Below are 27567 nucleotides of genomic sequence, written 5' to 3'. Positions count from 1 at the left end.
GCACCAGCCTCAGGCCCAGAGACAGGTACCAGGCAATGAGCGAGTGTGCGGTTCCTAGGTGCCCAGCATCCCTGGGCCCACCCAGCCTGTTCCAACCCACTGGCTAGCGTGGCCTCCGAGGCTGGACCCCCCCACTCTGGGCCACGGAGCTCCACTGCCCTCCGGGTCTGGCTCTTTCAGGCAGACTCAGAGATCGTCCCTGGCTCCCACTCTTACTAGCTGGGTGACCTGAGCAAAGCTGCCAAAACCCTCACTTCTCCGCTTCCTTGTCTGTAAAAGAGGAAGAAAAGCACTGCATTTGACGGTGGGGAAGACTGAATCACTCGAGACAATGCAAATGACAAGCTCCGTGGCTGTGCCTGGCACACAGTCAGACATAAACGTTCACCAGCACTTCTCCCCTCTTCTCTGAGTGTCAGCCAACTGACCGCAGGAAGGCTGGAGGCTCCAAGAAAGAGCCGTAGCTGCCACTTTCTGGAACAAATGAGCACCGACGTCCTGGGGTGACTGACAGCTGTCTGTGCCTGTCGCCCATCCCCAAATGTCACCCCCTCATCCTGGGGTGCGGGCATTCAGGCCGCCTGCTTCTCACCTGCATCACTGGCTCAGGGGCAGCCGCGACGGTCCCCAAGCAGTGACCAGGGGAACCCCCGGAGCACAGGAAAGAAGCGTCACTTGGCTTCTCAAATGTTCACTTTAAAAGATCTTTAAATCAACTCAAAATAGATTAAAAACTTGAACACAGACCCGAAACCATAAAACTCCTAGGAGAAAACATAGGCCTTAGCGATGATTTTTTTAGATTTGACACCAAAAACAAAGGCAATAGAAGCAAAAATAGACAAGTGAGACTACATCAAACTAAAAAGCTTCTGCACAGCAAAGGAAGCCATCAAATGAAAAGATAACCCGTGGGATGGGAGAAAACATTAATATCCAGAATACATAAAGAACTCATACAACTCACAGAATAGCCAAACAAACAAACAATCCAATTAAAAAATGGGCAGAGGATCTGAATGGACATTTTTCCAAACAGGCACATGAAAAGCTACTCAACATCATTAACCAGCAGGGAAATGCAAATCAAAACCACAATGAGGGGACTTCCCTGGTGGTCCAGCGGTTAAGACTCCTCGCTTCCAAAGCAGGGTGCGTGGCTTCGATCCCTGGCCAGGCAACTCAAGATTCCATACGCCGTGTGGTGCGGCCAAAAAATAAAAACATTAAAAAAAAAAATACCAACACAATGAGATCTCACCTCACACCTGTTAGAATGGCTATTATCAAAAAGACAAGAAACAAGTGCGGGCAAGGATGTGGAGAAAAGGGAACCCTTGTGCACTGCTGATGGGAGTGTAAACTGGTGCAGCCACTGTGGAAGACAGCCTGGAGTTTCCTCGAAAAATTAAGACTAGAACTATCATATGGTCCAGCAATCTCGCTTCTGGGTATTAATCTGAAGGAAATGAAATCACTCTCTTGAAGAGATATCTGCAGCCCCACGTTCACCGTAGCATTATTTACAGTAGCCAAGACATGGAACAACCTAAGTGTCCACTGATGGATGAATGGATGAAGCAGACATGGTGCGTGTGTGTGTGTACAATTCAGCCATAAAAAAGAAGGAAATACTGCCATTTGCAACAACACGGATAGACCTTGAAGGCAGTTAAGATCCGTTAGATAAGTCAGACAGAAGAAGACAAAAACTACTTCATTTTCCTTATACGTGGAATCTAGAAAGCTCAAACTCATAGATACAGAGAACAGACTGGTGGTTGCCAGAGGCCGGAGGGGTTCCGGGGGGATGGGTTAAAACAGGTGAAGGGGGTCAAAAGGTACAAACTTCCAGTTATAAAATAACTCATGGGGATGTAACGTACAGCACGGTGACTAAAGTTAACAACACCATGTCATATATTTGAAAGTTACCAAGAGAGTAGATCTCAAAAGTTCTCATCACAAGAAAAAGAAATTATAGCGATGTGAGATGATGGGTGTTAACTGAACTTACCGTGGTGATCATTTCACCACACACACGTATGCCAAGTCACCATGTTGTACAGTTTTATATGTCAATCATATATCCATAAAACTGAAAATATAAAATAATTAAAAATTTTAAAAACTTTAAGTTTAAAAAATTCAAGCTTATACCAGAGTTGTGGGTTTTTTTTAAGCTTAAGAGGTAGCCAATTCAAATAACAAAACTGCTGTATCAGACTCTTTCCTTTGTATTTGTTTTCAACTTAGTAAAGACCAGATGGTGCATCTCTGCGTGCGGGAACCAGTGCCTGGTGGATGCCGAGGTGGAGTAAGGGCTGGATGGGGGTTCCAGACAGGTGAGTACCCAAACGTTTTGACACCAGGAGTACCAGAGCCTGCCTCTGGCAGAGCCTGGTTCCTTTCTGTGGGTTTGCCTTTCCCGGTCTGTAAAGTGGGGCTGCCCACGCCAGGCTGGTGCAGAGGGATGCAGGGCCAGGGGGAGAAGTGCAGACAGAGGGCCCCAGGGTGCAGGAGGAAGTGCTTGCATCCGGCAGGGCCCTGAGGAGGAAGGGACTGATAAGGAGGTGGCCTCTGAAATAGGAGAACAGGGGATGGCGCCTGCGCCACCCTGCCACACTGGGGGTCCCTGGGGACCCCACGCCATCAACATCCCACTGCCCCCGGGATCCCTGGGCACTTAGGAGTAAATGCCAGGCGCTCCAGACTGCATACTCTCCAGCCCCCTCCCGACCTGGTCACCCTGGGTCCTGCCCCAAGGACCATCCTAACCCCCCAGGCCGGCTGGTCACCCAGGCAGGCAGCGCAGACACAAACCTTCCCCCAGGACCTGACCCTGACTCGGCTCTGCAGTTCCCGCAGACACAGGGGAGCAAGAGCCCAGCTCACTCACCCTTTTCCTGTGGCCCCAAATCAAGACTCCTTCCCCACGGCCTCACTGTGGTTCCTTCCTGGCCTCCATCCGCATGCTGAGCTATGACCCCACACCTGCCCTCCCTCCCTCCAAAGGGCTCAGGAGCTGCTGGGCAGGGTCCTCCTCAACCCACCTTCCGCAGAGCTCCCCCTAACGCGTGTCACCTCCAGGCAGGACTGGGAGGAAGGAGGGCCACCAGGAGAACACGCGGCCCCTCTGTGGAGCTTCTGTTTTCCCGCTTTTAGTAAAGACATGGGTATGAAAAGTGCTTCACTACTAAAAAAGAAGAAAAGACAGCCCAGCAGACGAAGCACAATGCCACGCAGCACTGCCCACGGGTATCTGAGCAGGGACGCAACGGGGCGATACTGGGCTTGCACGCTGGCCGGCTGCGGCTGTGCAGGTGTCTGAGTCCAGGATGCCGAAGCTCTGGGTTTTCAAGAGAAGCTGGCAAAATCCAGAGTCTAACGCGACATCTCCTGATATTTGACTGGCCACGCCCGGCTGAAATGTTTCAACCCCACGCAGGGCAGCTCGGGGGGCGGGGGACAGAGCAGGTGGCGGGCCTGACCCAGTCCTGGGGGGAGACTCTGTGTGACCCATTCTCCCTCCCACCTCTCTCTGCCCCTCTGCCCATGCCAACCTGTGACTCCCTCGCTCCTTGGACCCCAGAAACTTCAGAGGAAAGTGGAAGGTCAGCCCAGGGAGCCCTGCCAGCTTCCCACCCCTCATGTCCTCTCAGCCAGCCGGTGGCACAGACACTGCCTCTGGTGAGCAGGCCCACACCCCACGCATCCTCTTCACCATCCTCCACTCCCCCCGCCCTCCCAGCAGTGGCGTCTGAATGTCACCATGTCAACCACTGCCCCTCCCCTTCTACTCCAGCTGCTCCTGTCCCAGAGCACAGGATGAGATGGCCAGGGCTGGGCTCATGGCTAACCGAAGTAGACACCACCCGGACTCTGCTCCCCTCCGGAGCAGACACAAAGCTGATGACAGGAGCGCAAAGGAAGCTGCACAGACCCGGGTCAAGGAGTCACTCCCAGAAGGGGCAGCCACTCACCTGGACGCCGGGGAAAACTTCGCAGAGGACGTGACACCTGGGCCAAGTCCCGGAGGGGGAGCAGGGCTGAGCCAGGGACAGGGGGCAGGGGATGTTCCAAGAAGAGGGCGCATCTCAGGGGAAGGCCCCAGTGCTGGGAGAGCTCGGTGGATCCAGAAACAGATTACAACCCCTCAACGCTGGCCAGCAGCCTGTGGGGAGACGGGGGTGAAGAGGGGAGCGGGACGATGGAGCCAGGAGCTTGTCACAAGGGCCTGGGGCTGGCTGGGGACGGCGTCTGGACCTGTGCTGGGGGATGGGGTGGCTTCGGGGAGACCAAGGCAGGGCTGGTATGTGGGGAGTCACTTGGGGACCAGGGGTGGGGGGGCTTCTTTGTCTGCCTCTTGCCTCCCAGCCCTAACCCACTGCCTACCCCACTGCCCCAAGAGTCCCTCTTCTTAAGCAGGAGTGCACTCCCCTGCTCAGACCCTCCAGGGCCCCTCCTATGGAATAAAGATTCAACATCCAACTCCCGGGACTTCCCCCGGTGATCCAGTGACTCCCGCGCTTCCACCGCAGGGGGAGTGGGTTTGATCCCTGGTCAGGGAACTAAGATCCTGCATGCTGTGCGGGGTGGCCAGGAAAACAAAAGATTCAACTTCCTAGTGAGGCGTTCGAAGCCCTCAGGGATCCGGAACTTTTCTCGCCTGATCTCCCACTGTCCTGCAGGGCTCCAAGCTGCACCTGCCCAGACCAGCGCTGCTGGCCAGGCACACCCAGGCCTTCCCACCGCCCTGCCTGTGCCCACCTGTCCCGAGAGGCTCATCGATGAACGGGGAGCATGAGTGGATACAACCTCCTGGAGGGCAACCTGGTGTTATCGTTATCTGTCCAAACTCCAGATGCATAGGCTGCTCTGAGCCAGCCATTCCACTGAGAGAAATTCACCCTACAGATGTTTTCACACATGATTAAACCAAGTGTGTTCAAGGTTACTCACTGCAAAGCTGTTTATCATGCAAAGACTGGCCGTGTCCTAAATGTCCACCAATAAGGGACTCAGATTAACTTATATCCACACAACACAAGAGTGCACAGCCCCAAGCAAGAGGGAGGAACGGTCTAGGAGAAGCACCATTAGATGAAAAAAGGCAAAGCGCAGAATAATGGGAACCAGGTGACTACACCTGCAGGCCCCGTGTAGACCATCCCTGGAGGGAGGCCAGGGAAACTGAAAGCTTTCGTTGCCCTTGAGAGGGGAACTAGCGCCTGGAGTCAGGGTGGTGTGCTCTAAGAACAAAGAAGATAAACTTAAAGGACCAACATTGCCGGAACAAAGAGTTGCAGGACTCCCGTCATTCTGTCACAATGGGACCACTGCCATGGCCCAGAGCCCTCCCAAGCAGCATGCCCTGTCCCTTTCCCATCCCATATAAGGAAAGACATTTGCCCAGTTTTCCTCCCGCTCAGCACGCTGGAAGTATACATACTCTGACCAGTTAGCAGATGACTCGCAGGTTCCCTGGCTATAAAAACAGACAAGCAACCCATACTCATTGTCGACTTTCCCTGGCTACCAGGAAGTCGGCCAGCTGTTCTTGCAGCAACCCTTCTCTTTAATAAACTGTCTTCCTTACATTCTGCCTTGTGTCTGGAAATTCTTTTCCAACCCACGCTCGGATCACAGCATTGTGGTGGCCCGTACGGGGATATCTCTTGGGGGATCTCTTTCCCCACCTCCTCTCCTCATTCCTTGGGACTCTCTGGGAACAGGCAAGTTGCCATGGAAGCAACAGAGGACTCTGGCCAGGGCCACACCCTGGTGTGTTCCGAAGGCTCCATGCTCACTTCGCCCCAGTAACTGCCGCCCAGAACGGGTGAGGGTCCCTCTGTCTTCCTCCTGACTGCAGACTAGGCCAATTGGCATCGTGCGGGCACAGGTCAGGCATTTAAAAGCCATTAGGGTGCCTGCCGCTTGAAGACTCCCGTGAAAGCATAAGAGGGTCACGGAACGGACCAGGCTGTTAGAGCGTCTGTCCCCAGCAAGACAGCTTCCGTGCACCGTGAGGCGCGTATTGGTTCAAGCAGAACACTGAGCCTCCTCCCCTTGGCTGCCGCCTTCCCGGCAGGGCTACGAAGCCGATTCCTCAGCCGGTCTTCTCTGTTACACTTTCACCTTTTTCTCCATCCGGATTGATTTACAGGAGCCTAGGCGTTGCCTCTGAGCCGTCCCCGGAGTGCCTTTCACGTTTCAGGGCATCGCCAAGCCGGGGGTCACCCAGTGGGTCCCGGGAATCTCTCTCTCTTTTCTTTCTTTCCCTGCCCGAGTCACAAGGTGCCTTAGTTGCACACTCAGGGGTCACCTCTCACGGTCAGACGCGATTGTTGAGACGGTCGACCCATTTTGTGCCTCAGTCGCACAGAGAGATCACTGGGACAAAGGGGACACCTTTCTGTCAGCCGGTGACTCTCAGTACCCCCATTCTATGGCACATAGGCTAAGAATGGGTTCTGGTATGTCTCAGGAGCCTCCCCAGACTCACCCCGTGGTTGTATCCTCAGGAACTGGAAAATTTTGACCCTGAGAACCTCAAAAAGAAGAGGCTCATTTTCTTTTGTAATACGGCTTGGCCCCAGTATTAACTGGGGGACCGAGAACAATGGCCTCCTAATGGCACACTAAATTATAACACGATCCTCCAACTTGATCTCTTTTGCCGGAAACAAGGAAAGGACTCAGAGGTTCCTTACATCCAGAGCTTTATGGCCCTTAGTCAGAATCCGGAGCTGAGGGGCTCATGCCACCATGTGTCTTTCTGTTGCCACCTTATCCCCCTGACCCCCTCTGCCTCCCTCTCCATCAGATCTCCTAGGCGACCCTCTACTCGACCTTTCCTGTCCCCCACCACATCAACCCCCCTTGCTTCAGCCCCTGCCCCCGCCTCAACCCACAGCTCCCAACAGCCACCCCCTTATCAGGGCAAAAGCCCCCTCTTCCCTCCCCACACAAGATCGAGGACTGCCCAATGCCAGGAAACAGATTCTAATATGCTTCCCTTAAGGGAAGTAGCAAATGGAGACATGGGCACTATTAGAGTCCATGTTCCCTTTCCCATGTCGGACATTTTCCAAATTCAAAACAAGTTAGGTTCCTTCGGTCAGGATCCCACCACTTTTATTAAGGAATTTCAGGCCCTCACCATAGCCTTTGACCTGACCCGGCAAGACATTCATGTAGTCCTGACCACTTGTTGTACTCATGAAGAGAAAAACAGGATATGGGCATCAGCCCAAGCTTGGGTAGACGAGGCACAGCTCTGTTTCCAAAACCTGGATGGTTGGGGACCCATATGGGCTGGCTGAATGACTCTCTTTGTAACTACACCCTCAATTTTAATCAGACTAGCCTGGAGTGGGATCCCTGGTCCGAGGAAAATAAATATAAGGTACATGAAGGTAATTTCACTTTGTGTTGGGGAAATTCAAGGAAAACTGTGACTAAGAAATATATTAATGAAGACCATATCCCCATAAACAGCTCGGTCCTGGGAACTAAATATGTGGGCATCGGTGTGACCACCAGACACTTACTTAGTTTAACCTCCCGGCAAGACTCTCCTCCAAAATATAACATAATTCAGCCAACATTCAGAAAGTTGTTATGCCAGTGCCCCGGTCACGCTCACAATCAGTCAGAGCCCGGATTCTCCCCTTCATGTGTAGATGATTACTTCCTCGGAGTTTGGCCTTCCCAATCTAATCCTAGGCCATGGGACCCCAGTCTATTTCCAGAGGAAAACTCCCAAAAGGTCAGAGCCTGGCTCTGGGGACCCACAGCAGGGGTATCCTTGAGGGGCACCGATTTTCATTTCTATGTGGTAAAGGGGTCTATCTGGATCTTCCCACACTTTGGAGGGGCTCCTGCACAATTACTGCTGTGGTCCCAGAGGCGACCATTATGACTACAAAGGATTTAGCTTCCTCAGGAGGCAGTCCCAGCCTTGGATCCTTCCTCGAAGAGGCCATAAGACCTGTCCTGGAGAGACAAAAATGAACTGCTGCTTGGTGGGGACATGCTTATGATAACCCAGTTCTTGATCAGCCTGAAATAATATGTAGTGTCTTTAGAGGGCTCTTCTGGTTTGCAGGCATACCCCTCTTAGAGAGGAGCGTTCTCCCTCTCACCATCACGGTCCAGGAACCTTGGAAGGCTACAGTAGCAGCCATTGAGGAACAGCAGTCAGCCCCAGGTTCTCTGGCTGAGGGGGTTTTACAAAATAGGACGGCCCTTAATGTTATAACAGCTGAGGCGGGGGTATCTGTGCCCTGCTAAATGAGACATGCTGCTTCTATATTAATACCTCTGGCCAGGTTGAAGAAGACCTTCAGATTCTAAAGAAAAACATCAAATTAATAGAAGATTTAAAAGAGAGAGCAGGACAGGGCCCCAAGCTGGCTTTCCAACCTCCTCTCCTCTATGGGGATCCAGATATGGACATGGCTATTGCCCTGTTGGGACCATTAATCCTGATAGCCTTTGTTTTGTTGTTTGGCCCCTGCATTATTAACACATTATCTCAATTCATCTCCCGACAGGTTCAAAAGATTCAGTTCCAGATGGTGCTACAACAAGAGTACCAGCCAGTTGGCACACGGAATACACTGGAACAAGCTGCCTAATCATTGTGCAGGATCTCATCTCCCTCCGTAAATATACCCTGATAGAGAGTGGGCATTGGGACCCAGGGCCCCACAATGCCCCTGTCCAGCAGGAAGTAGCCAGAGAGATTGTCACCCCCTTCTCCTTAAAAAAAGGGTTCCTGAACGCCTGAGAAGGAGCTAGGCAGGTAGGTTAGACGTGAGTAGGGTATCCAATAGGGCCAAAGAATTGGCCCTGTAAATAAAGAGAGGGGGGAACGTAGTGTGCTCCAAGGACAAAGAAGAAGATAAACTCAAAGGGACGATGTTGCCGGAACAAACAGTTACAGGACTCCCGTCATTCTGTCACAATGGGACCACTGCCATGGCCCAGAGCCCTCCCAAGCAGCATGCCCTGTCCCTTTCCCATCCCATATAAGGAAAGACATTTGCCCAGTTTTCCTCCCACTCAGCACGCTGAAAGTATACATATTCTGACCAGTTAGCAGATGACTCGCAGGTTCCCTGGCTATAAAAACAGACAAGCAACCCATACTCATTGTCGACTTTCCCTGGCTACCAGGAAGTCGGCCAGCTGTTCTTGCAGCAACGCTTCTCTTTAATAAACTCTGCCTTCCTTACATTCTGCCTTGTGTCTGGAAATTCTTTTCCAACCTGCGCTCAGATCACGACATGTAAATATCTCAGCATTCCCTCGGAAAGATAAAGACTCCGTTTGAAAACAGAACCACAGGAACTCCCTGGCAGTCCAGTGGTTAGGAGTCAGTGCCGGGGGCCCTGGGTTCGATCCCTGGTCAGGGAACTAAGATCCCACAAGCCAGATGGTGTGGCCAAAAAATAAAAATAAAAACAGAATCACAAAACAATTATTCCACCTAAAATACGAACTCCTTAATATAACTTTTTTCTAATTGGCTTTATTCAACAATTCGTGAATCGGGCAGCATCCCATCTAGCAAGCAGAAAGGAGCTCCTCTTTTTCTTTTTTTTTTAAACTAACATTTTTTTAAAAAAAATAAATTTATTTATTTTTGGCTGCTTTGGGTCTTCGTTGCTGTGCACAGCTTTCTCTAGTTGTGGTGAGCGGGGCCTATACTTCGCTGCGGTGCATGGGCTTCTCATTGCAGTGGCTTCTCTTGTTGTGGAGCACAAGCTCTAGGCGCGCGGGCTTCAGTAGTTGTGGCATGCGGGCTCAGTAGTTGTGGCTCGCGGGCTCTAGAGCGCAGGCTCAGTAGTTGTGGTGCATGGGTTTAGTTGCTCCATGGCATGTGGGATCTTCCCAGACCAGGGCTCGAACCTGTGTCCCCTGCATTGGCAGGCGGATTCTTAACCACTGAGCAACCAGGGAAGCCCAGTTTAATATCATTAAATATCAAGTAAGCGTTCAAGTTTCCTCAGCTACGTCCTAAATGTTTTGAAATCTGCAATTGTGAACTGTTTTCATAACTGCCCAAAGCTGGAAAGAACTCAAATGTTCACTGTCTGATAAAGAGATAATGAAGATTACTAGGCAACAACAGCAAGAATCACCGACACACACACACACACACACATACACACACACGTGTGAAACTCACAAGCATTGTGCTGAGTCTATGACTCCATTGATGAGAAATTCTAGAAAAGGCAAAACTAGTGATAGGAAGCATACCTGTTTGCCAGGGGCCAGAGCTGGGAGGAAACCAAGTGCAAAGGGGCAGGAAGGCACTTTTTTTTGTTTTAGAAATGTAATTAATTTATCACTTATTTATTTATTTATTTTTGGCTGTGTTGGGTCTTGGTTGCTGCGCGTGGGCTTTCTCTAGTTGCCGTGAGCGGGGGCTACTCTTCAGTGTGGTGCGTGGGCTTCTCATTGCAGTGGCTTCTCTTGTTGTGGAGCACGGGCTCTAGGCTCTCAGGCTGCAGTAATGTGGCATGCGGGCTCAGTAGTTGTGGCTCTAGGGCTCTAGAGCGCAGGCTCAGTAGTTGTGGCACACGGGCTTAGTTGCTCCACAATATGTGGGATCTTCCCGGAACAGGGATCAAACCTGTGTCTCCTGCATTGGCAGGCGGATTCTTAACCACTGTGCCCCCAGAGAAGTCCCCAGGAAGGCACTTTTTGAGGTGGTGGAAAAGTTCTATGTCAGAACTGTGATCATTACACAGGTGTACACATTTGTCAAAAGTGAACCGTACATTAAAAATAGGTACATTTTATGGCACATACATTATACCTCAGTAAAGGTTGTTTTCAAAAAAAGCATAACTACAATATAATTACCTCACCTTAAAAAAAAAAGCGGGGTTGGGGGGGCTTCCCTGGTGGCGCAGTGGTTGAGAGTCCGCCTGCCGATGCAGGGGACACAGGTTTGTGCCCGGGTCCGGGAGGATCCCACATGCCGCAGAGCGGCTGCGCCCGTGAGCCATGGCCACTGGGCCTGCGCATCCGGAGCCTGTGCTCCACAACGGGAGAGGTCACAGCAGTGAGAGGTCCGCATACCGCAAAACAAAAAACAAACAAACAAACAAAACAAGGGCCGGTGGCGGGGGGGGGGTAATTATCTGGCGGTCCAGTGGTTAGGACTTCTCGCTTCCACTGCAGGGGGCCTGGGTTCGATACCTAGAACCCTGGTCGGGGAACTAGTGAGGCAGGAGATAGGTGGGCTCCAGGCTAGGCATTTACAACTGGCCTCCTGTTTACATTTCTTGGGGCAGGAAAAAGGTGGGCTTCAGGCTGGACACTTACAACTAGCCTCCTGTTTGCATTTCCTGAGACAGGAGATAGGTGGGCTCCAGGTTAGATATTTATGACCAGCCTCCTGTCTGCCCTTCGAGATAGAAATAACAAGAGAAACAGGGTAAATAGCTGGACTTTGTCTCCTTTGGACACTTTACGATAACAGTCATGGCAGGAACAGAGAGGGGCTAAACCTTGCTTGAGTAAAAGATCAAGAGGTCTTATATTTCCCATCCTTGGGGCAAGGGAGACATTGCACCTGTGCAGAAAGGCTCCTTGGGGGTCAAAAATCACCCAGAATAGGTGATGCCAAGGCCCCCCTTAGGCCTCTGGGCCGGAATCCATCTTGGAAAAAAGTTGTGCACACAGGCTGGGGAGGGTCCTAGAGCAGGTCAGGTGTGGAAAAAGAAACCCAGATAATTGGCCAAAGGTAAACAAAGACCCGGAAGAACTGCCCCATATAAATGACTTAAACCCTCTTCAATGTTCCTCCTCATTAGGGGGGACGCCCACACCCTTCCTCTCTGGGTGTGCATCTCTGCCCTGCTTCTGTCTTAACTAAACAGTTTCTCTGTGAGCTCTCCCACGTGTTGTGTTATGTCTCTAATGATAAACTTTGTACCTGTTTTTACACTTTTTGCCTCCTTGAGAAATGCATTTTTCAGTGGGGGTAAGAGCCAGGGGAACTTTGCTTCTAGACTCTAGCCCCTGGTGAACTAGCGGCTAGGATTCCTGGTTTTCATCCAGGCTGCCCAGGTTCAATTCCTGGGAGGGCACTAAGATCTTGCTTCAAGCCACCACTCACTGCTGCTGCCTCTCCGAGATCACTAGGGTTCTGCAGGCCTGGTGGCAGGGCCAAAAAAACCACCAGAAATTCCTTAGTATCCCTAACTGTCAAGGGACTATTCACGTTTCCCCAAGTATCTCATAAATGTTTTAAAATCTGCATTTTGGGGACTTCCCTGGTGTCTCAGTGGATGGGACTCCGCACTCCCAGTGCGGGCAACCCAGGTTCAATCCCTGGTCAGGAAACTGGATCCCACATGCATGCCGCAACTGAGAGTTTGCGTGCCACAACTGAGGAGCCCACCTGCCGCAACTAAGGAGCCCGTGAGCCACAAATAAGGAGCCCGCCTTCCACAACTAAGACCCAGTGCAACCAAATAAATAAATAATTTTCTTTTTTTTTAAATCTGCATGTTGTTGACTTTTCTACTGAAGCAAAATTTGCATGCAGAAAATCAGTATTTATAATAAGCTTCCTCAGTTATTCAGATGTAGGTAGCCCGCAGGCGGGGTGACCATATAATTTACCCTCCTCCTCAAGATACTTCCGAGAGTGAAAGAAAGTGGACCGGGAAGCACAGGGCATAGTCACCCCAGGCTGGGCCCCATCCAGAGAAGCGCCACCTACAGGAGGAAGCAACTCCTGGCCTGACTGAAACCAGGGAGGTGGGAAGCAGTGGTGCCAAGGCGAGGGCGATGCCAGGCTGCCTGGCCCACTGACGGGGAGGCTGGATGGTGGGTGAGCACAGCCTGGCCCACCACAGGCTCCCTGGGCTGCAAAGACTGCATCTTCACCCACAGCTCCTGCATCCCCGCAGGAAGGGAGCCAGCACTGTGCATCGCGTTATGGAATGTCCCAGAATACTAACTCCGAGTGCGGTTTCTGTAACTCAGATTCTATGTTTTCACTGACTTCCCTGTAAACCCAAAGACAAAGCCCCAAAGAGAAAAAATTCCAAACGGGCATACCTCGAAGATAAAGCAAGTCACGTGACTATTCTGGCTTCCCAGTGCATATAAAAGTTATGTTTACACTATCAAATGTGTAATAATTTTAAAAACACTTTATTTTATACCTATGACACGAGGACTATAGCCAATATTTTCTAATAACTATAAATGGAGTATAACCTTTAAAAATTGTGAATCACTATATTGTACACCTGTAACTCATGTAACACTGCGTAGCAACTATAAGTCAATAAAAAAAATTTTTTTAGTTAAAAAAACTTTATCGCCAAAACATGCTAACCATCACCTGGCAACACAAAGTTGCCACAAACCTTCAATTTGTTAAAAAAAAAAAAAGCGATATATTCAAAGTGCAATAAAGTGAGACGCAAGAAAACGAGGGTGTGCTTGTACAAAAATTCAAGTCCATTCCACTAATCTTTATTGGCACATCTACCAGATGCCAGGCACTTTGCTGGGGATTCATGGTACAGCAGTGAACAATGCAATCCCTGAGCTGAAGACACTTCCTAGCGGATTTACACCTACAAGCAGGGCAAGCAAAAGGAAACTCTGCAGACCTCACACATCTCCCTACAAAGGACTCCAGGGCATCTACCCTGGGCCACGTACCTTCCAAGGTCCCCCTCTGTTAGCTCTGTTGTTGGGAGAGCTGCCTACAGTCCCCAGAAAGCTTCCAAGCTTCCCTTAGGAAACCCTGCCCCTCAGAGGCCTACCAGGAATTCTGGTTTTTAAATTCCTCTACTTATTGCACTGTCCCATAAGGTAGCCACCAGCCACAGGAGGCCAGCCCATATGCATTTAAATAAATTTAAATGAATGCAATTGAAAATTCAGTTCCTCCATGTCTGACTGCATTTCAGGCACTCATTGGCCACTTGCGGCTAGTGCCTAGCGTACTGGACAGCGCAGACGCGGAGCATCTCCATCACTGCAGAAAGTTCTAGTGGACGTTGTACTCTCCACCAACCTGGTATGGGACATGTCCTTCAATTTCACTGCGACCAACACCCAGGAGCTCCTACTAGGGGCCCACACTGATGCCATGATCCAGCCTCACAACCGGATGTGAATGTGAGGCTGAGCAATGGAAAAGCACGACAATGGAACACCGGACAGGGAACAACACACCAGCTGCCTTCGCTCCCTTGGCTGTCAGGGTCCGAGGCCACCCTAGGCCAAGTCTTTACCCTCTGAGAGCCTCATTTGCCCCCATCGGTAAAATAACAGAGTTGGGCTGGGGGCTCCTAGGGGTCATTCTGATTCTGACATTCTAGAACTCTGACTCCAACAAGGAAAAAAGCAATTTGCTAACAAAATGTGAACTAACATCATTCAGAATAAACCAAAAGAAAAATGCTCTTCTGAGACTTTAAATGCTGTCCCAGAGCCTGCATCTGTAGGGCTCGATAAAAAGAAGGAGGGACATGGGAATTCCCCGCAGTCCAGCAGCGAGGACTCCACGCTTCCACTGCAGGGGGCACAGGAGGGTACAGCACACCGCAGTGGTCTGGCTGTCCAAAGTTTGGGTTCTCGGGGGTAAACACCCCCCTCTGTTTTCAACTGCCCAGCACTGTGCCAAAGGTTTTAATCCTCACAGCCACCATGAAACAGGCACTGTTATTACCTCCGATTCACAGACAAGAATACTGAGGCCTAAAGCCTACGCCTGCAGGAGGCAGAGCTGGGATTCGAACCTAGGCCCTTGGCTTCCTGAGCCTGGGTCCCACTTTTCAGACAAAAAGAGCTTCCGTTTACTTACAAGGTGCCAGCCATTCTGCCAAGCTCCAGATGCACTTTCTTTAGCACTCAGAACAGCCCATGATAAAACGGGCCACAGAAAGTTAGGCAGCTTCCAAGGGGCAGAGGCCACATTCACACCCAGGCCTGGGACTGGAGAGCTGGCTCTGACCACTGCCCTCCCCAGACTTTAGGGGCCCTAGCCCTTCAACACCTCCTTCTGAGCGAGAGCATGGGACCCTCTTAATCATCTAGGATGGCGGTGGGTGTGGCATCCTCTCCCTGCTAGACTGTGAACCTGCTAAGCTGGGGACTGAATTTTCCATGTCCGTGTCCCTCCCTCAGGGCACTTCACCCCTTGGAGGCGTCCAGTGAAGCTTGTTAAATTCATGGGCTGGGTTGCCCTAGGCCAGGAGGCTCCTCTTTCAACATGGGGTGTCAGCTCAGATGTCCTTAAAGGGCTCCCCACCCTGCTACATCCACTCCAGTGTCCTGGGGTTTCTCAGGGCCAAGTCGCTGTGACCACGGGCCTCATCACAACCCCTCCAACTCCCCTGGGCAGTTGTGTTGGCCACCTGAGGCTCACCTCAGCCAGGTATCCTGCCCACGTGTCCCCAGTCAGAGACAATATGCCATTGTGAATATACGAGCGGCAGCCCGGCAAGCAAGCACCGTGGGTAAGAATAAGTGTGCGCATACATGTGGAAGTGTCCAGGCTATCCAAAAGCCTATTAACTATGTTAGAGGCTGGTTTTTAAAAAGGTAGTATGTATAGACGGGCTATTCATCATCCTGATGAAGTAAATAAAAGCCCAGCCTTCCACGAGTAGATTGAAATCAGTATTTTCTTTTGTGGGGAACGCAGTGGAAAGAAAGTGGGTCTGGAGGCAGAAGACGCATGAGGAGCTGTGCTTCCCCGCCCCCAGCCCTGGGCTCTCGTGCCCGGATGACCTTACAGAGGCAATGGGTCTCCCGGGACCTCAGTTTCCTCTTCCCTGACAAGAGTGGTGGGCTCCCTGCCATCCTCCCTCCCAGGGGTGCTGGGCAAACCAAGCGAGATGAGAGATGTTATGAGCCCTTAGCAAATCACGAACTGCAAGGTCACCCGGCCAATATGAGGCAGAGACCGATCCAAGCACCTGATTCCAGGCCCGTCTGTCTCCCGATATCAGTTACTTCTATTATTTTTGCCCTCGGAACCTGGAGTGGGTGGCGCCAAGATGGCCACACAGCCAATAACAAATCAATGGCGCAAGGCTCCCCCAAAGATTTCTTCTCCCTAGAAAAGTCAAAACTGACCTTGAGGTCAGGAAAGGACTTTGACTCAGTCAGAAGTGGGGGTGGGTTCAGGGCACCCCACGATCCAGCACTGTCTGCCGAGCCTTTGCCTGTTCCAAGGAGATGTCACCATCCACAGGAAACTAACCTGGCTTGGACCCAAGGTCAGTGTGACGCCCGGTCTCCAAATCTGAGGCACCGGGCCCCAAACAGGAAGGCGGGGTCACTGTCAACAGTGCATCAAGCAGCACAGGCCCTGTTGCAGGCCCCAGCGCCTGTTCGGCCTTGCCAGGCTCCTCGCTCTTCCTCAGCTCAGGCTCCAATGCCACCATGCCTGCTTCCGTTCTTAACGACGGAATGGAAAGTAACCTTGAGGCTGCCCTCCCGCATCTGTCGGAAATGAGCCGGCTCGTGATCTCCGGCGTCCTCGGGGCCCTCTATATACCGGTGCCGGTGGCGGAAGGCAGGGATGGTCCCCTGACAAGAACAACCCCTTGCCCCCTTTGTGTGAGATGCTTCCGGGCTCAACGGACCATCCTCTGTTCTTAGCCGTGAACTGTTAGAGGGGAAAGGTATTTACCGTTCTTCCTGTTTTCAGCCGCCTCCCGCCCAAAACCGTGGCAGGGCACTGAAGGGACCGCATATGTGCAGCCCCCGCCCACTCGGGCGCCCACCGATGGGCTCAACCGGCTCCGGCCGCCGCCCAGCGAGCGGGTTACCTGCGCCGCACATGTCGGGGGATCCGGTTGGCTTTGAACCACCGCCCGGATAACGACCCCGAATTAGGGGGCTCACTGGGACCTGGGCTGGGGCTCCGGGGCGCTCGGGCAACGGGCGGGGCGGGACGTGGTGGGGCTGTGCTCCGACCCCCGCCCGGGGAAGGGCGCCGCGCCGCTTCCTCGCGCAAACGGCCTGCGTGACCTCGGCGCCGCCCCGCAGATGCGCCGGAGGCCGGCGCGGTGGCGCGCGGGGAAGCTGCCGGATCTGCGGCAGCCGAGGCGCATCCCGGCCGCGGCGGGCGGGCGGGCGGGGTCCGGAGGCGACCGGCCCGGCGGGGGCGGCGACTGGGGAAGGGAAGGCGCGGGGCCGGTGGGGGTCGGCCAGGCCCGGGCGGCGACTCGGAGTCCTGGCCGCCCGCCCTCCGCGCGCCCCTCTTACCGGCAGATCTGGATGGCGGACGGGGTCTCGGCGGCGGGGCCCGACATGGTGGCGGCGGCGGCGGGAGCCTGAGGGAGCGCGCAGGTGTCTGGCAGGCCCAGCGCTGAATGAATTAGCCCGGGCGGTGCCGTGGAGGGGGAGGGGAGAGGCGGAGCCATTGCGCCGGGGAGGCGGGGCCTGTTCGCCGGCGGCGAATCGAACGCAGCCTCCTGAGAAGCCCCGCCCCTCGCACCCGCCCTCGTCCCGCCCCCGGGCCGGCGCCGGCTCCCCAGGCGTCCGGTTCTGGCGGCGGCGGGGCCGCGGTGGGGCGCCGCTTCCAGAAGGTTCGGCGGCGGTTGGGCGGAGCCGGCGCGGGACTGGGCGACCTCGAGGGTCAGCCTTGCCCCGCGTGGCGCGTGTTTGTATGCGGCCTTCCCCCTGCCCGCGCCCGGCAGTTCGGGAGGCTGCGACCGGTACTCGCCTTTTCAGATCAGCCCTGAGAGGAAATTGGGGGCGGTTTCCCGTAAAGGAGCATTCATGGCCGAGCTGGGAGGCACGTGGGTGCACAAAACGGGGAGCCAGGAACCATCAGGCCTCAGCGAGTGTCTCTTGCTGCAGGAACACGCAGCTGCTGGAGAGAAGCCAGGACCTGGGGTCCGTCTACACCGTCCGCTGTACACCACCTCTGGGTTGTTCCAAAAAGACTTCCTGAGAGTGCTGAGCATTTGCTTGGGGGTGCGTGTCCTGCAGTGAGGAGCTGTAAAGATGCTGCTCTGTTCCGTTGCACACCCTGTGCCCAGCAGTGGAGTCCAGGCCAAGTCGGTGTCACAAAATCCACCCAGAAAAGAGGGGAAACGTGATCACATCTATGTGCTGTAATTTTTTTTAATTATTTACTTATTTATTTGGGGGCTGAGTTGGGTTTTCCTTGCTGCGCGCGGGCTTTCTCCAGTTGCGGCGAGCGGGAACTACTCTTCGATGCGGTGCACGGGCTTCTTATTAAGGTGGCTTCTCTTTGTTGTGGAGCACGGACTCTAGGCATGGGGGCTTCAGTAGTTGTGGCACGTGGGCTCAGTAGTTGTGGCGCACGGGCTTAGTTGCTCTGTGAAATATGGGATCTTCCCAGACCAGGGCTGGAGCCCGTGTCCCCTACGTTGGCAGGGGGATTCTTAACCAGCGCACCACCAGGGAAGTCTCAATGTGCTGTAATTGCAGAGAGCCATTACTCCGTATGAGACTTGACTTTCTCCCAATTTTTTACAATATACATAAATTACTTCTGTAGTCAGATTTTTAAAAATCAAAACCCATGGAACTCAAGCTCGCCCATTTATACTGAAATAATTCATCCTGGTTACTCCTGCATTACCAGACCAGCGAGGCGGCCTACCACACATCTCTAAGTCCCAGGAACAGAGGGAGCTGACCGATCATGTCTATCATTCCAAGACTATTACACTAAAAGTTTCGTTTTCTAGTGTGCAAGCATCTAGGGTCACCAACCCTATTTAACCACCACGTCTTCGCAGTATGGGTCCTGAAATGGATGGATTTCTTATGATGGGACCCGGGAGTAACAGCCAGCTTTGGAGCCTTAGGCAAGGCGAATTCCTTATCTGTTAAATGGGTGTAATAATACTCACCTTCCAGACCTTTAGGAAGATTAAATGAGATAATGAAAGTAAGGGGCCCAGCACACGAATAAGTTAGGGCCTCTCTTCCTCTCTGTGGTCACCTTCCCTGCTCATTCTTTCTCTCTAAACAACCCTTCCCGGACAGTGCAATGGAATGAGGATTTCCTGAGGCCCTGCCCTACTTGTATAGGTGGGCACATCACCAGGAGAGTTGGAGACATTCTGTTCTTTTCTTTTTCTAATATTTATTTATTTGGCTGCACCGGGTCTTAATTGTGGCACTCAGAATTTTCATTGTAGCGTGTGGGAACTTAAGTTGCGGCATGTGGGATCTTTTAGTTGTGGCATGCGGGATCTAGTTCCCTGCATCGGGAGCGTGGAGTCTTAACCACTGGGTCACGAGGGAAGTCCCCATTCTGTTCTTCAAAAGCTCAAAATCTGATTGGGGGACAAATCCAGGACACAAAAAACCTGGCTCTGACCACCTGCTGGACTAAATTCCTAGACTGAGTGGTTCCGGATTAAATAGCCAGGTCCCAGGACTTCCCTGGTGGCGCAGAGGTTGAGAATCTGCCTGCCAATGCAGGAGACACGGGTTCGATCCCTGGTCTGGGAAGATCCCACATGCCGTGGAGCAACTAAGCCCATGTGCTACAACTACTGAGCCTGCACTCTAGAGCCCACAAGCCACAACTACTGAGCCTGCGTGCCATAACTACTGGAGCCCGCACGCCTAGAGCTCATGCTCCACAACAAGAGAAGCCACCACAATGAGAAGCCCGCGCGCCTCAATGAAGAGTAGCCCCCACTCGCCACAACTAGAGAAAGCCCGCACGCAGCAACGAAGACCAACGCAGCCAAAAATAAATAAATAAATAAAAATAAATTACTAACACATTGTTTTAAAAAAAGTGCAAACTTCCAAATTGCCCCCAACCAAGATACTAAATCAAAACAATGTAGATTCCTAGAGTGGCAAGAATTAATGCCAGACTTAAAAGACCTAAAGGATGCATCGCAGCTTCATTTACTTGACCAGTCTGGTTCCTGAGAAAACAGATGGATCCCAGAGGACCCAGTTGAGTAGCTGCCCCAATTCCAGATAAGGTATCTTTTAGTTTACTGTTTGGTGGTAAAATACACATAAAATTTAGCATCTCAACAATTTTTACACGTGCAGTTCAGAGGTATTAAGTACATTCACAGTGCTGTGCAACCATGACCACCATTCCATCTCCAGAACTCTTCTTATCCTGCAAAACGGACACTCTGTACCCAGCTGAATGCTAACTTCCCATTCCCACCCCCGCCCAGCCCAGCCCCCAGCTGCCCCCATACTCAGGAGTGGCCTCTTTGCTGAAGTGTATATATATATATATATATATATATTTTTTTTTTTTTTTTTTTTTTTTTGCCTCACCATGGGATCTTAGTTCCCCGACCAGAGATTGAGCACCATGCGCTCGGCAGTGAAAGTGGCGAGTTCTAACCACTGGACCGCCAGGGAGTTTCCGCTCAAGCAGATTGACCCCCCCATCAGGTGAAAGGTATGAGGCTATTGACTCAAACACAGGGAATCAGAACCCCTGGAGGTGGGACTCAGAAATCTGCATTTAACAAGCTTTCCAGGTGGTGCAAAAAATTGCCGTGAATGATGTCAATGTTTGTGTGAGTCTATACCTTGTAATATTTAGCCTGAAACGGGTGGAGGAAGCAAATGGAAGGCATTTGTCTTGTTATCGTCATTGAAGGAGACCCAGAGCCCATTCTGGGTAGAGGTGGATTTACCATGAGGCTGCTGAGGCTTAAGCTTGGATCGCCCACAAGCAAGGACAGGTAGTAGAATGTTCTAGGAGGGAGTTCCCTCACAGTCCAGTGGTTAGGACTCTGTGCTTTTACTGCCGAGGGTCCAGGATTAAATTTTAAAAATTCTAGGAGCAGGGGGAGGCCAGGATTGTCACCAGGAAGCATATTTATGGAAGCATGTTGGTAAATTGCTTAAGGAGAAACCAAAAGGGATGGGACATCAACCTGCAGGCACCACTAGTTTGAAGTGACTCATTTTTCCTTCTGAATAAATATTCACTTCCATCCTAAATCTATACTCATAATTTTACATGTTTTCTTACAGAGGGCCTCAAAATGTAGTCCCCATAAAACCTGAATCTGTCTCTGATTTCTGAGGTCCAGAATGGTTCTTTGTTCTTTAAGAACTTTGTCCTGTGTTCCCCGAGGTTTTTAATTTACCGAGCACCAAGACAGGCAGCTCTCGGGCCCTCCCTCCAGACAGAACCAGCGGCAGGCACATGTTCAGCTGGAAATCTCCTTCCTTAGACCCCAGGCCAGGGAACCCCTCGCTCACAAAGCGCGGTCGTGGGACCAGCCACCAGCCCTTGCTCCCTACTGCCCCCCAATGGCCCTTTGGTGACAAGACGCCACGTGTGCACCTAGGGTGTGCCCTCTAGCGCCCTTCTCACGCACCTGAAACCATTCAGAGTTTTATTACAGCTGCTTTAAGTGGCTGGCGCTTTTGCCAGGGCCTCTCAAAACCCAGAGTGAAACCAATTCCTCACTGGGAACCCTCAGTGGGTGGCTGCCTTCTCCCCAACATCGAGTGCCCGAGCAGCTCTCTGCAGCATGGCCACCCGGCTGCACAGGGACGCACACGCGCACGCAGGCACCCAGCACCCCAGAGATGCACCCACACGGGGAAGGGGCCAGGCAAATGTAAAACCAAGGGAAATAACACCATTGGGTGGGTTAGTTCTCTGGACCGGCTATAGCAAGCTGGTGTGTGTATGTGTGTGTGTGTGTGTGTGTGTTTTAAATAACCAATTATTGCTTTAACAATCTCTTGTCACTTTATTTTTAATTTTTTGGCTGTGCCGCGCGGCATGTGGGATCTTCGTTCCCCAACCAGGGATTGAACCGGCGCCCCCTGAATTGGAACCACAGAGTCTTAACCACTGGACCACCAAAGAAGTCCCACCCTGGTGTGTTTTTAAAAAGTAAATATGGGGGACTTCCCTGGTGGCTCAGTGTTTAAGAATCTGCCTGCCAATGCAGGGGACACGGGTTCGAGCCCCGTTCCGGGAAGATCCCACGTGCTACGGAGCAGCTAAGCCTGTGTGCCACAACTACTGAGCCTGCGCTCTGGAGCCCACGAGCCACAGCTGCTGAGCCCGTGTGCAACAACTACTGAAGCCAGCACGCCTAGAGCCTGTGCTCCACAAGAGAAGCCACTGCAGTGAGAAGCCCGCACACCGCAACGAAGAGTAGCCCACACTCGCTGCAACTAGAGAAGGCCCGTGCACAGCAACGAAGACCAAACGCAACCAAAAATTAATTAATTAAAAAAAAATTAGGGCTTCTCTGGTGGCGCCGTGGTTGAGAGCCCGCCTGCCGATGCAGGGGACACGGGTTCGTGCCCCGGTCCGGGAAGATCCCACATGCCGCGGGGCGGCTGGGCCCGTGAGCCATGGCCGCTGAGCCTGCGCGTACGGAGCCTGTTGCTCCGCAACGGGAGAGGCCACAAGAGTGAGAGGCCCGCGTACCGCAAAAAAAAAAAAAAAAAAAAAAATTAAATATGGAGTCTTCCCTGGCGGTCCAGTGGTTAAGACTCTGCACTGCCAATGCAGGGGGCACGGGTTCGACCCCTGGTCAGGGAACTAAGATCCCACATGCCTTGCGGCAAGGCCAAAAAATAAAAAAAAATTAAAAAAAAAGTAAATATGGCTGCTTATTGATGTTTCGAGTAGGAGGTGGCCGCCTGCACATGATGGGGACGTGCTGCCGCTGTCTCCAGAGTGGTCACCCCAAAGCACGGTGGCGAGGATTCTTCAAAGCCACAGATTTTTCCAGACGTTCCCCGCAGGCTATGTTCATTCTGATCCTATTCCAGATAAACCAGTGGAAGACTCAGCCTCAGAGTCTGGGCTTCACAGGTGGAGCAGAGTAATTTGTAAATGTTTATTAGAGGAGTCCTCCTTGGCAAACTGCTCTTTATCCTCATGGAAACGAGATCTGCCCTCTCCACATCAACTGCTGCGAGGGGACAGGTGGGGCCTGGCCCCAGCCTGAACCTCCCCGACAGCTCAGTGCTCTGATGGTCCTTAGGTCATTGGACGATTTCACCCACTGGTTTATGAGACATGGGAGCCTTGCCTCTAACCAAGCGTGATAACCAGACAGAGTTAGACTCAGTCATGGGACCAGAACAGAGAGGACATTGCAAGAGCTGTTCGCTGGGCACTCTGTGAGCCTTATAAGGATCATTAAATGCCCCCGAGTGAGGCGGCTTCCCACCCACGCAGAAGAAGCCCGCTCTGCCCTCGGCTCACCTTTGGCCATGAGACGGGGCTCTGGGAATACCTGGGGAGCTGCCAGGGGGAGGCGCCTGCAGGGGCCCTGTAGGGGAGGGATGTGGGCGTCCCTATTTCACAGGCCCAACTCAGAGGACCAGCTGAGACCTTCTAGGCAGCTCTTGCACGTTCCTGCTGGGAAACTGGCTTCTCGCCTCAGGCTCAGAGCCTCACCCACCCAGGCATGTCTCAGCTCCTTGCCAAGGCCTGGCTGGCCTCCGGCTCAGATCCCCAGAATGCCTGACCCTGTGTGTCACTGGCCTACCTACACGCCCCATCCCTGACTGCTTGTACTGTGGCTTGATTGGGGTCAGATCAACAAGAGTCACAGAGTTGGGGACCCAGATGGGGCTCAGAAGCAAGCAGTGGTGGAAAGGAGGAGAGGGGCCTCTGGTTGGTCAGTTTTTACCGAATTTCGACACATACTGAAAGTTCTTATTTAAAGGGACAAGGAGTCTGCCCAGTTTGTGCCGATGGATGGGAGTCCTTGACCCGAGGGGGAAACTTGAACTCTCGCGGTGAGCGTGGGCTTGTGGGTTACGTGGCCCCCTCCACTCGTTCCTGGCAGCTCAGGAAAGCAGGCTTGCATTCCCAGGAACTGCCCTCCCTACTCTCCACACCCTTCCCCACATTTGTCCCGGGGAGCTCATGCTCTGGTGCGGCAGCTTTTCAAAGTGATATTAGGGCTCGGGGGATAGGAGTTGAGGCAACAGCCAGTCTGTCAGGGTTCAGTAGAGTGTGGGCCCGTCACATCACCCTTTCGTTGGCTCACGATGTTTATTGAGGACCCACCACGTGCCGAGTTCCTTGGGGACAGAGCGGTACACTCAGCCCCAGCCCTGCCCCGCAGGAGCTTACAGTCCAGCCAGCTGGGCCCAGACAGGCGGTAGGACAGCCCACCTTGCTGGGGGCTCACCCTGCTGTCTTCACATTGATTTCTTCAGTAACGCCCACCGCTTCCCCACATCCTGCCACCAGAATCAGTGCCATGGTCATCATGGGTTTATGTGGCATAGCTCAATTTAGTGACCCCCCCCATCAGCTCTACCTTCTTGCTCCTAGTGCCCTGGTCCTAGTGCACAGGCTGTTGGACCGGGGACGGGGGGGAGGACTTGCAACCTCCCACAAATGCTCAGCGAATCCCCACGAGATGCTGGGAACACGACTGAGAGTGGGCCACAGATGCTCCGGCCTTCTCCTGGGATCCACAGCACCCCACCGCCACCACTGGACCTTTGAAGGCTCTCTGGCTTCCATGGGGAAGAAAGAAAAGTCCTAAGAACAAGTTGCTTCCAGTTATCTGTCCTGACAGTAGCAGGGAGCAGTTCAAAAGAGAAAATGAGAAAGGCGGATTCCTGTTCCTTAACCTGCCGTGTCACCCCTTGAATTTCTGCTGCTCCAGGACATGGGACCTGCTCACCTCACACTGGCACCAGCTCTGTGCTGGACCTGGGCCCTTCAAGGTGGCAAGCTTCCTTAAGGCCACAGGGTACCCTCATTCTTGTCCCACCCCCTTCTTCACACCCCAAGACCACCTGGCCTGGTGTGTGGTACACAGGTGTTAACTTAATGCTTGGGGAAATAAATCCTCCCCAAGACTACCTAAGGAAGCCCCCACCCCCAGGGACACAGAGCCCTGGCTGCATCCTGTCCCTATAATTGGAAGCTTTAGGCAGGGAGCCCAGGAGTGGAGGTCATGGCTCCCCAGCCTTCAAAGCCCCTCAGACCATTGCTGCTGTGTGCCCAGAGGTTACCAAGCTGAGCTGGCGAGAAGGCAGGTTCAAGCAGGGCTGGGAGGGTGGTGACCAGTCAGAGCAGAATGCTGCACCTGGCTCAGGTGAGCTCCTGGCCCAGCCCTTGGGCTGGTGCCAGCGCTGGGGCAGGTGTGTGGGCTGCCCAGGCAGCAGTGGCTGGCCCAGCTCTAGAACCCTTCCACCAACTGGGGTGGGAGGCTTTTTCTTCTCCCTGCAGCCACCTGCCCCTTCACCTCTAGCCCAGACACCCCAAGTTGGGGCTGAGAGTGGGCCTCTCCTCTTATTTCCTGAGCCTCCATGGAGGTCAGTCTGCCACACAGCTCACAAACATCCAGGTCTGGCCAGGTTGTAGGTACCAGGCTGGTCCCCCGTGGTGGGAAGGAAAGCCGCCACCAAGAGCTTCCTCAGTCTGTCCAGCATTCCTGGTCCCACGCTGTCAGCAGGGTCCCGTGGGCCGGCCAGGGGACTACCAGGGCCGCCAGAGGCCTGGGTCCCGAGGAGGTGCAGGTGGCAAGGGCGCGGGTGGCGGGGAGGGCGCGGGCGGGCCGCAGGAGTCCCCCGCGCGCCCGCTGTCGGGGGTGGCGCTGGCCGCCCTCCGGCGCAAGTGCTCCAGCAGGCGAGCGCTCGCGGCGGGCTCCAGGACGCGGTGGCTGTGTAGCACGCGGGCCAGGCGCGCCAGGCAGGCTCGGTAGCCCTCGCGGTAGCTGTCGCAGGGCGCTGCGGACGGAGAGCGGCGTGAGGCGCGGGGTGGAGTGAGGGGCGCGGGGCGCGGAGCCGGGCCGGGGCGGGGCAGGTTCACTCACTGGGCGCTGCCGTCGGGCAGGAGGACGCAGGCAGCTCCTGCAGGAAGCGCACGGTCATTTCCAGGATGTCCGCTTTCTCCAGCTTCGAGAAGTGGGAGCTCTGCGCCCGGCCACGAAGGAGAGGGACAGAGAAAGGGACAAACAAGACAGAGCTCCGGCAGGCTGCCGTGAGTACCGCGCTCCCAGGAGCTGGTGCCGGGCCTGCCGTAGCCCGCGGTGGGTCGGCTCCGCCGAGCCTGTCCTACCCGGGCTCAGCCTTGGGCGCCGCGCGTTGTCCCCTCGTCGGCTTCTCCGGCAAGGGCATCTCGGCCCGCCAGGCCTCCTCGCCCCGCGCCCCGGGAGCCCCCTACCCCCAGCCCCAGTGCGCCCGGCCTGTACCCGAGCGCCCCGGCACTCACCTCCCTGCCCAGCAGCGACAGGATGAGGCCCTTGAGCTGGCTCAGGCTCTCGTTGATGCGCGCGCGGCGGCGCTTCTCCAGCAGTGGCTTCAGGCTCTGCAGGCGGGCGCGAAGGCCGCGGTTACAAGGGTCGCCGTCCAGGCCCCCGCCCCCGCCGCTCTGCGCCCTGCCGCCAGGCCCCAGCTCCTACCTTGCGCAGCTCCGCCGGGTCCCCTGCCCTCCGAGGCAGCCCCATGCTCGGCGGAAAAGCAGCGCCGCTGCCGGGCCCGCGCGTGGGAGACTTGTGCCCGCCCAGACACCGAGCGCAGACCGAGGCCCGCAGAGAGGTCTGCTGCGCGGCCGGAGCGGGCGCCAGTAGAGCGCGCGCCACGCCCGCAGCCCGGCTTTAAGGAGGCAGCGAGCCCGCTCCGCCCCGTCCCGCCCCGCGGAGCCAGGCCGCCTGTGGGTCCCACCTCCGCCTTTTTTCCGGCGCAGGGTTGGGGCGGAAGGGGGCACGGCGGAGGCCCCGGGTTCCCGCTCCAGGCCTTCGAGTCCCATCTGCTGCGAGCCCGGGGCGCCCTCCTCCCAGAGCACCTGCAGGGGTGTGTGTGGGCGCCATCGAAGCCCTCGCTGCCCTGACCCTCGGGCAGGAGGCGAGCGGGTGGCGCCAGGCCCTTGTCCTTTCTTGTCCAACGCCGCCCTTCTTCCCTCATTCGGGATCAGCGCCTCCTCTGAGCCCCGCCCTGGGCTTGGGCAGGTTACCCAGCGGCGGCAGGACCCCCAAGTCCCGGGCCTCAGGGAGCTACCACTCGGGTTTCTACTATGGGGAGGGACTCGGCCCACCAGTTGTTCTGCGGGGCTGTAAGGGGAGACTGAGGCCCGGAAAGAGACCTCAACTTGCTCCGGCTCTAACGACTGGAAACTGGCCAGGCAGAACTAGGGCCCCGGTGGCTCCATAGAATTCTCCGGCCCTCACCGAGTTAGGGACCACCTGGTTCCCCTGTCCTCGGTTTTGAACGGGGAAACTGAGGCCCAGAGAAAACGAGGCGACCCAGGAGCGCCCGGAACTCATTTTCATTTCACTGTCTCCAGCTCCGGGCTCGCACCTACAGGACCGGCGGAGCTCACGTGACGGGCAGGGCGGGGCAGTCCTGGGCGCCAGCTCTTTGCTGCCCATCTCCTCCCTCTGGGCCCGCCTCCTCGCCGCGTAGATGGTGCTGCCGCAAACTGGCTGGGCGTCCCCCGCCCATCTGCTCGGGACTGCCCTCCGTCAACCGGCTGGCGGGGCAACGGCCAGCACGGCGGACTGCCGGGCCGACCCGCGGGCGGATGGCGGGCTGGACCCACCTAGCCGGGCCGGGAGGAGGAACCACAGGGCGGAGCCGACC

General features: G+C 54.3%; 2 protein-coding genes across 2 annotated transcripts in view; both read right to left on the bottom strand.

The window, feature by feature from the left end:
- ACOT7 (acyl-CoA thioesterase 7) overlaps positions 1-17732 on the bottom strand; it is a 90918-nt gene extending 73186 nt beyond the window's left edge. Inside the window, exon 1 of the mRNA XM_022598407.2 lies at positions 17272-17732. Within this exon, the coding sequence (XP_022454115.1) occupies positions 17272-17429 (158 nt within the window). The 5' untranslated portion in view covers positions 17430-17732. The remainder of the gene's footprint in view (positions 1-17271) is intronic.
- Positions 17733-20287: 2555 nt separating this feature from the next.
- On the bottom strand, positions 20288-26705 carry HES2 (hes family bHLH transcription factor 2). The gene is made up of 4 exons (XM_022598687.3): positions 26391-26705; positions 26201-26296; positions 25803-25902; positions 20288-25716 (listed from the first exon to the last, which is right to left on the bottom strand). Exons 1-4 carry the CDS (start codon positions 26433-26435, stop codon positions 25466-25468), a joined length of 492 nt encoding a protein of 163 aa, XP_022454395.1. The 5' UTR covers positions 26436-26705; the 3' UTR covers positions 20288-25465.
- Between the last annotated feature and the right edge of the window lie 862 nt (positions 26706-27567).

This window comes from Delphinapterus leucas, chromosome 1, assembly GCF_059928025.1.
Source record: "Delphinapterus leucas isolate spDelLeu-1000000601 "Yukka" chromosome 1, BTC_Dleu_Yukka2, whole genome shotgun sequence".
NCBI lineage: Eukaryota > Metazoa > Chordata > Mammalia > Artiodactyla > Monodontidae > Delphinapterus > Delphinapterus leucas.
This window is presented reverse-complemented; position numbering and strand designations above follow the sequence as displayed.

Excerpts from the sequence above, each read along its gene's own strand:
- HES2 (XM_022598687.3), bottom strand. The coding sequence starts at position 26,435 with ATGGGGCTGCCTCGGAGGGCAGGGGACCCGGCGGAGCTGCGCAAG. Across the intron at positions 26,297-26,390 it reads ACCCGGCGGAGCTGCGCAAG|AGCCTGAAGCCACTGCTGGA; the intron begins GTAGGAGCTGGG and ends GCCCGCCTGCAG. Across the intron at positions 25,903-26,200 it reads TGTCGCTGCTGGGCAGGGAG|AGCTCCCACTTCTCGAAGCT; the intron begins GTGAGTGCCGGG and ends GGCCGGGCGCAG.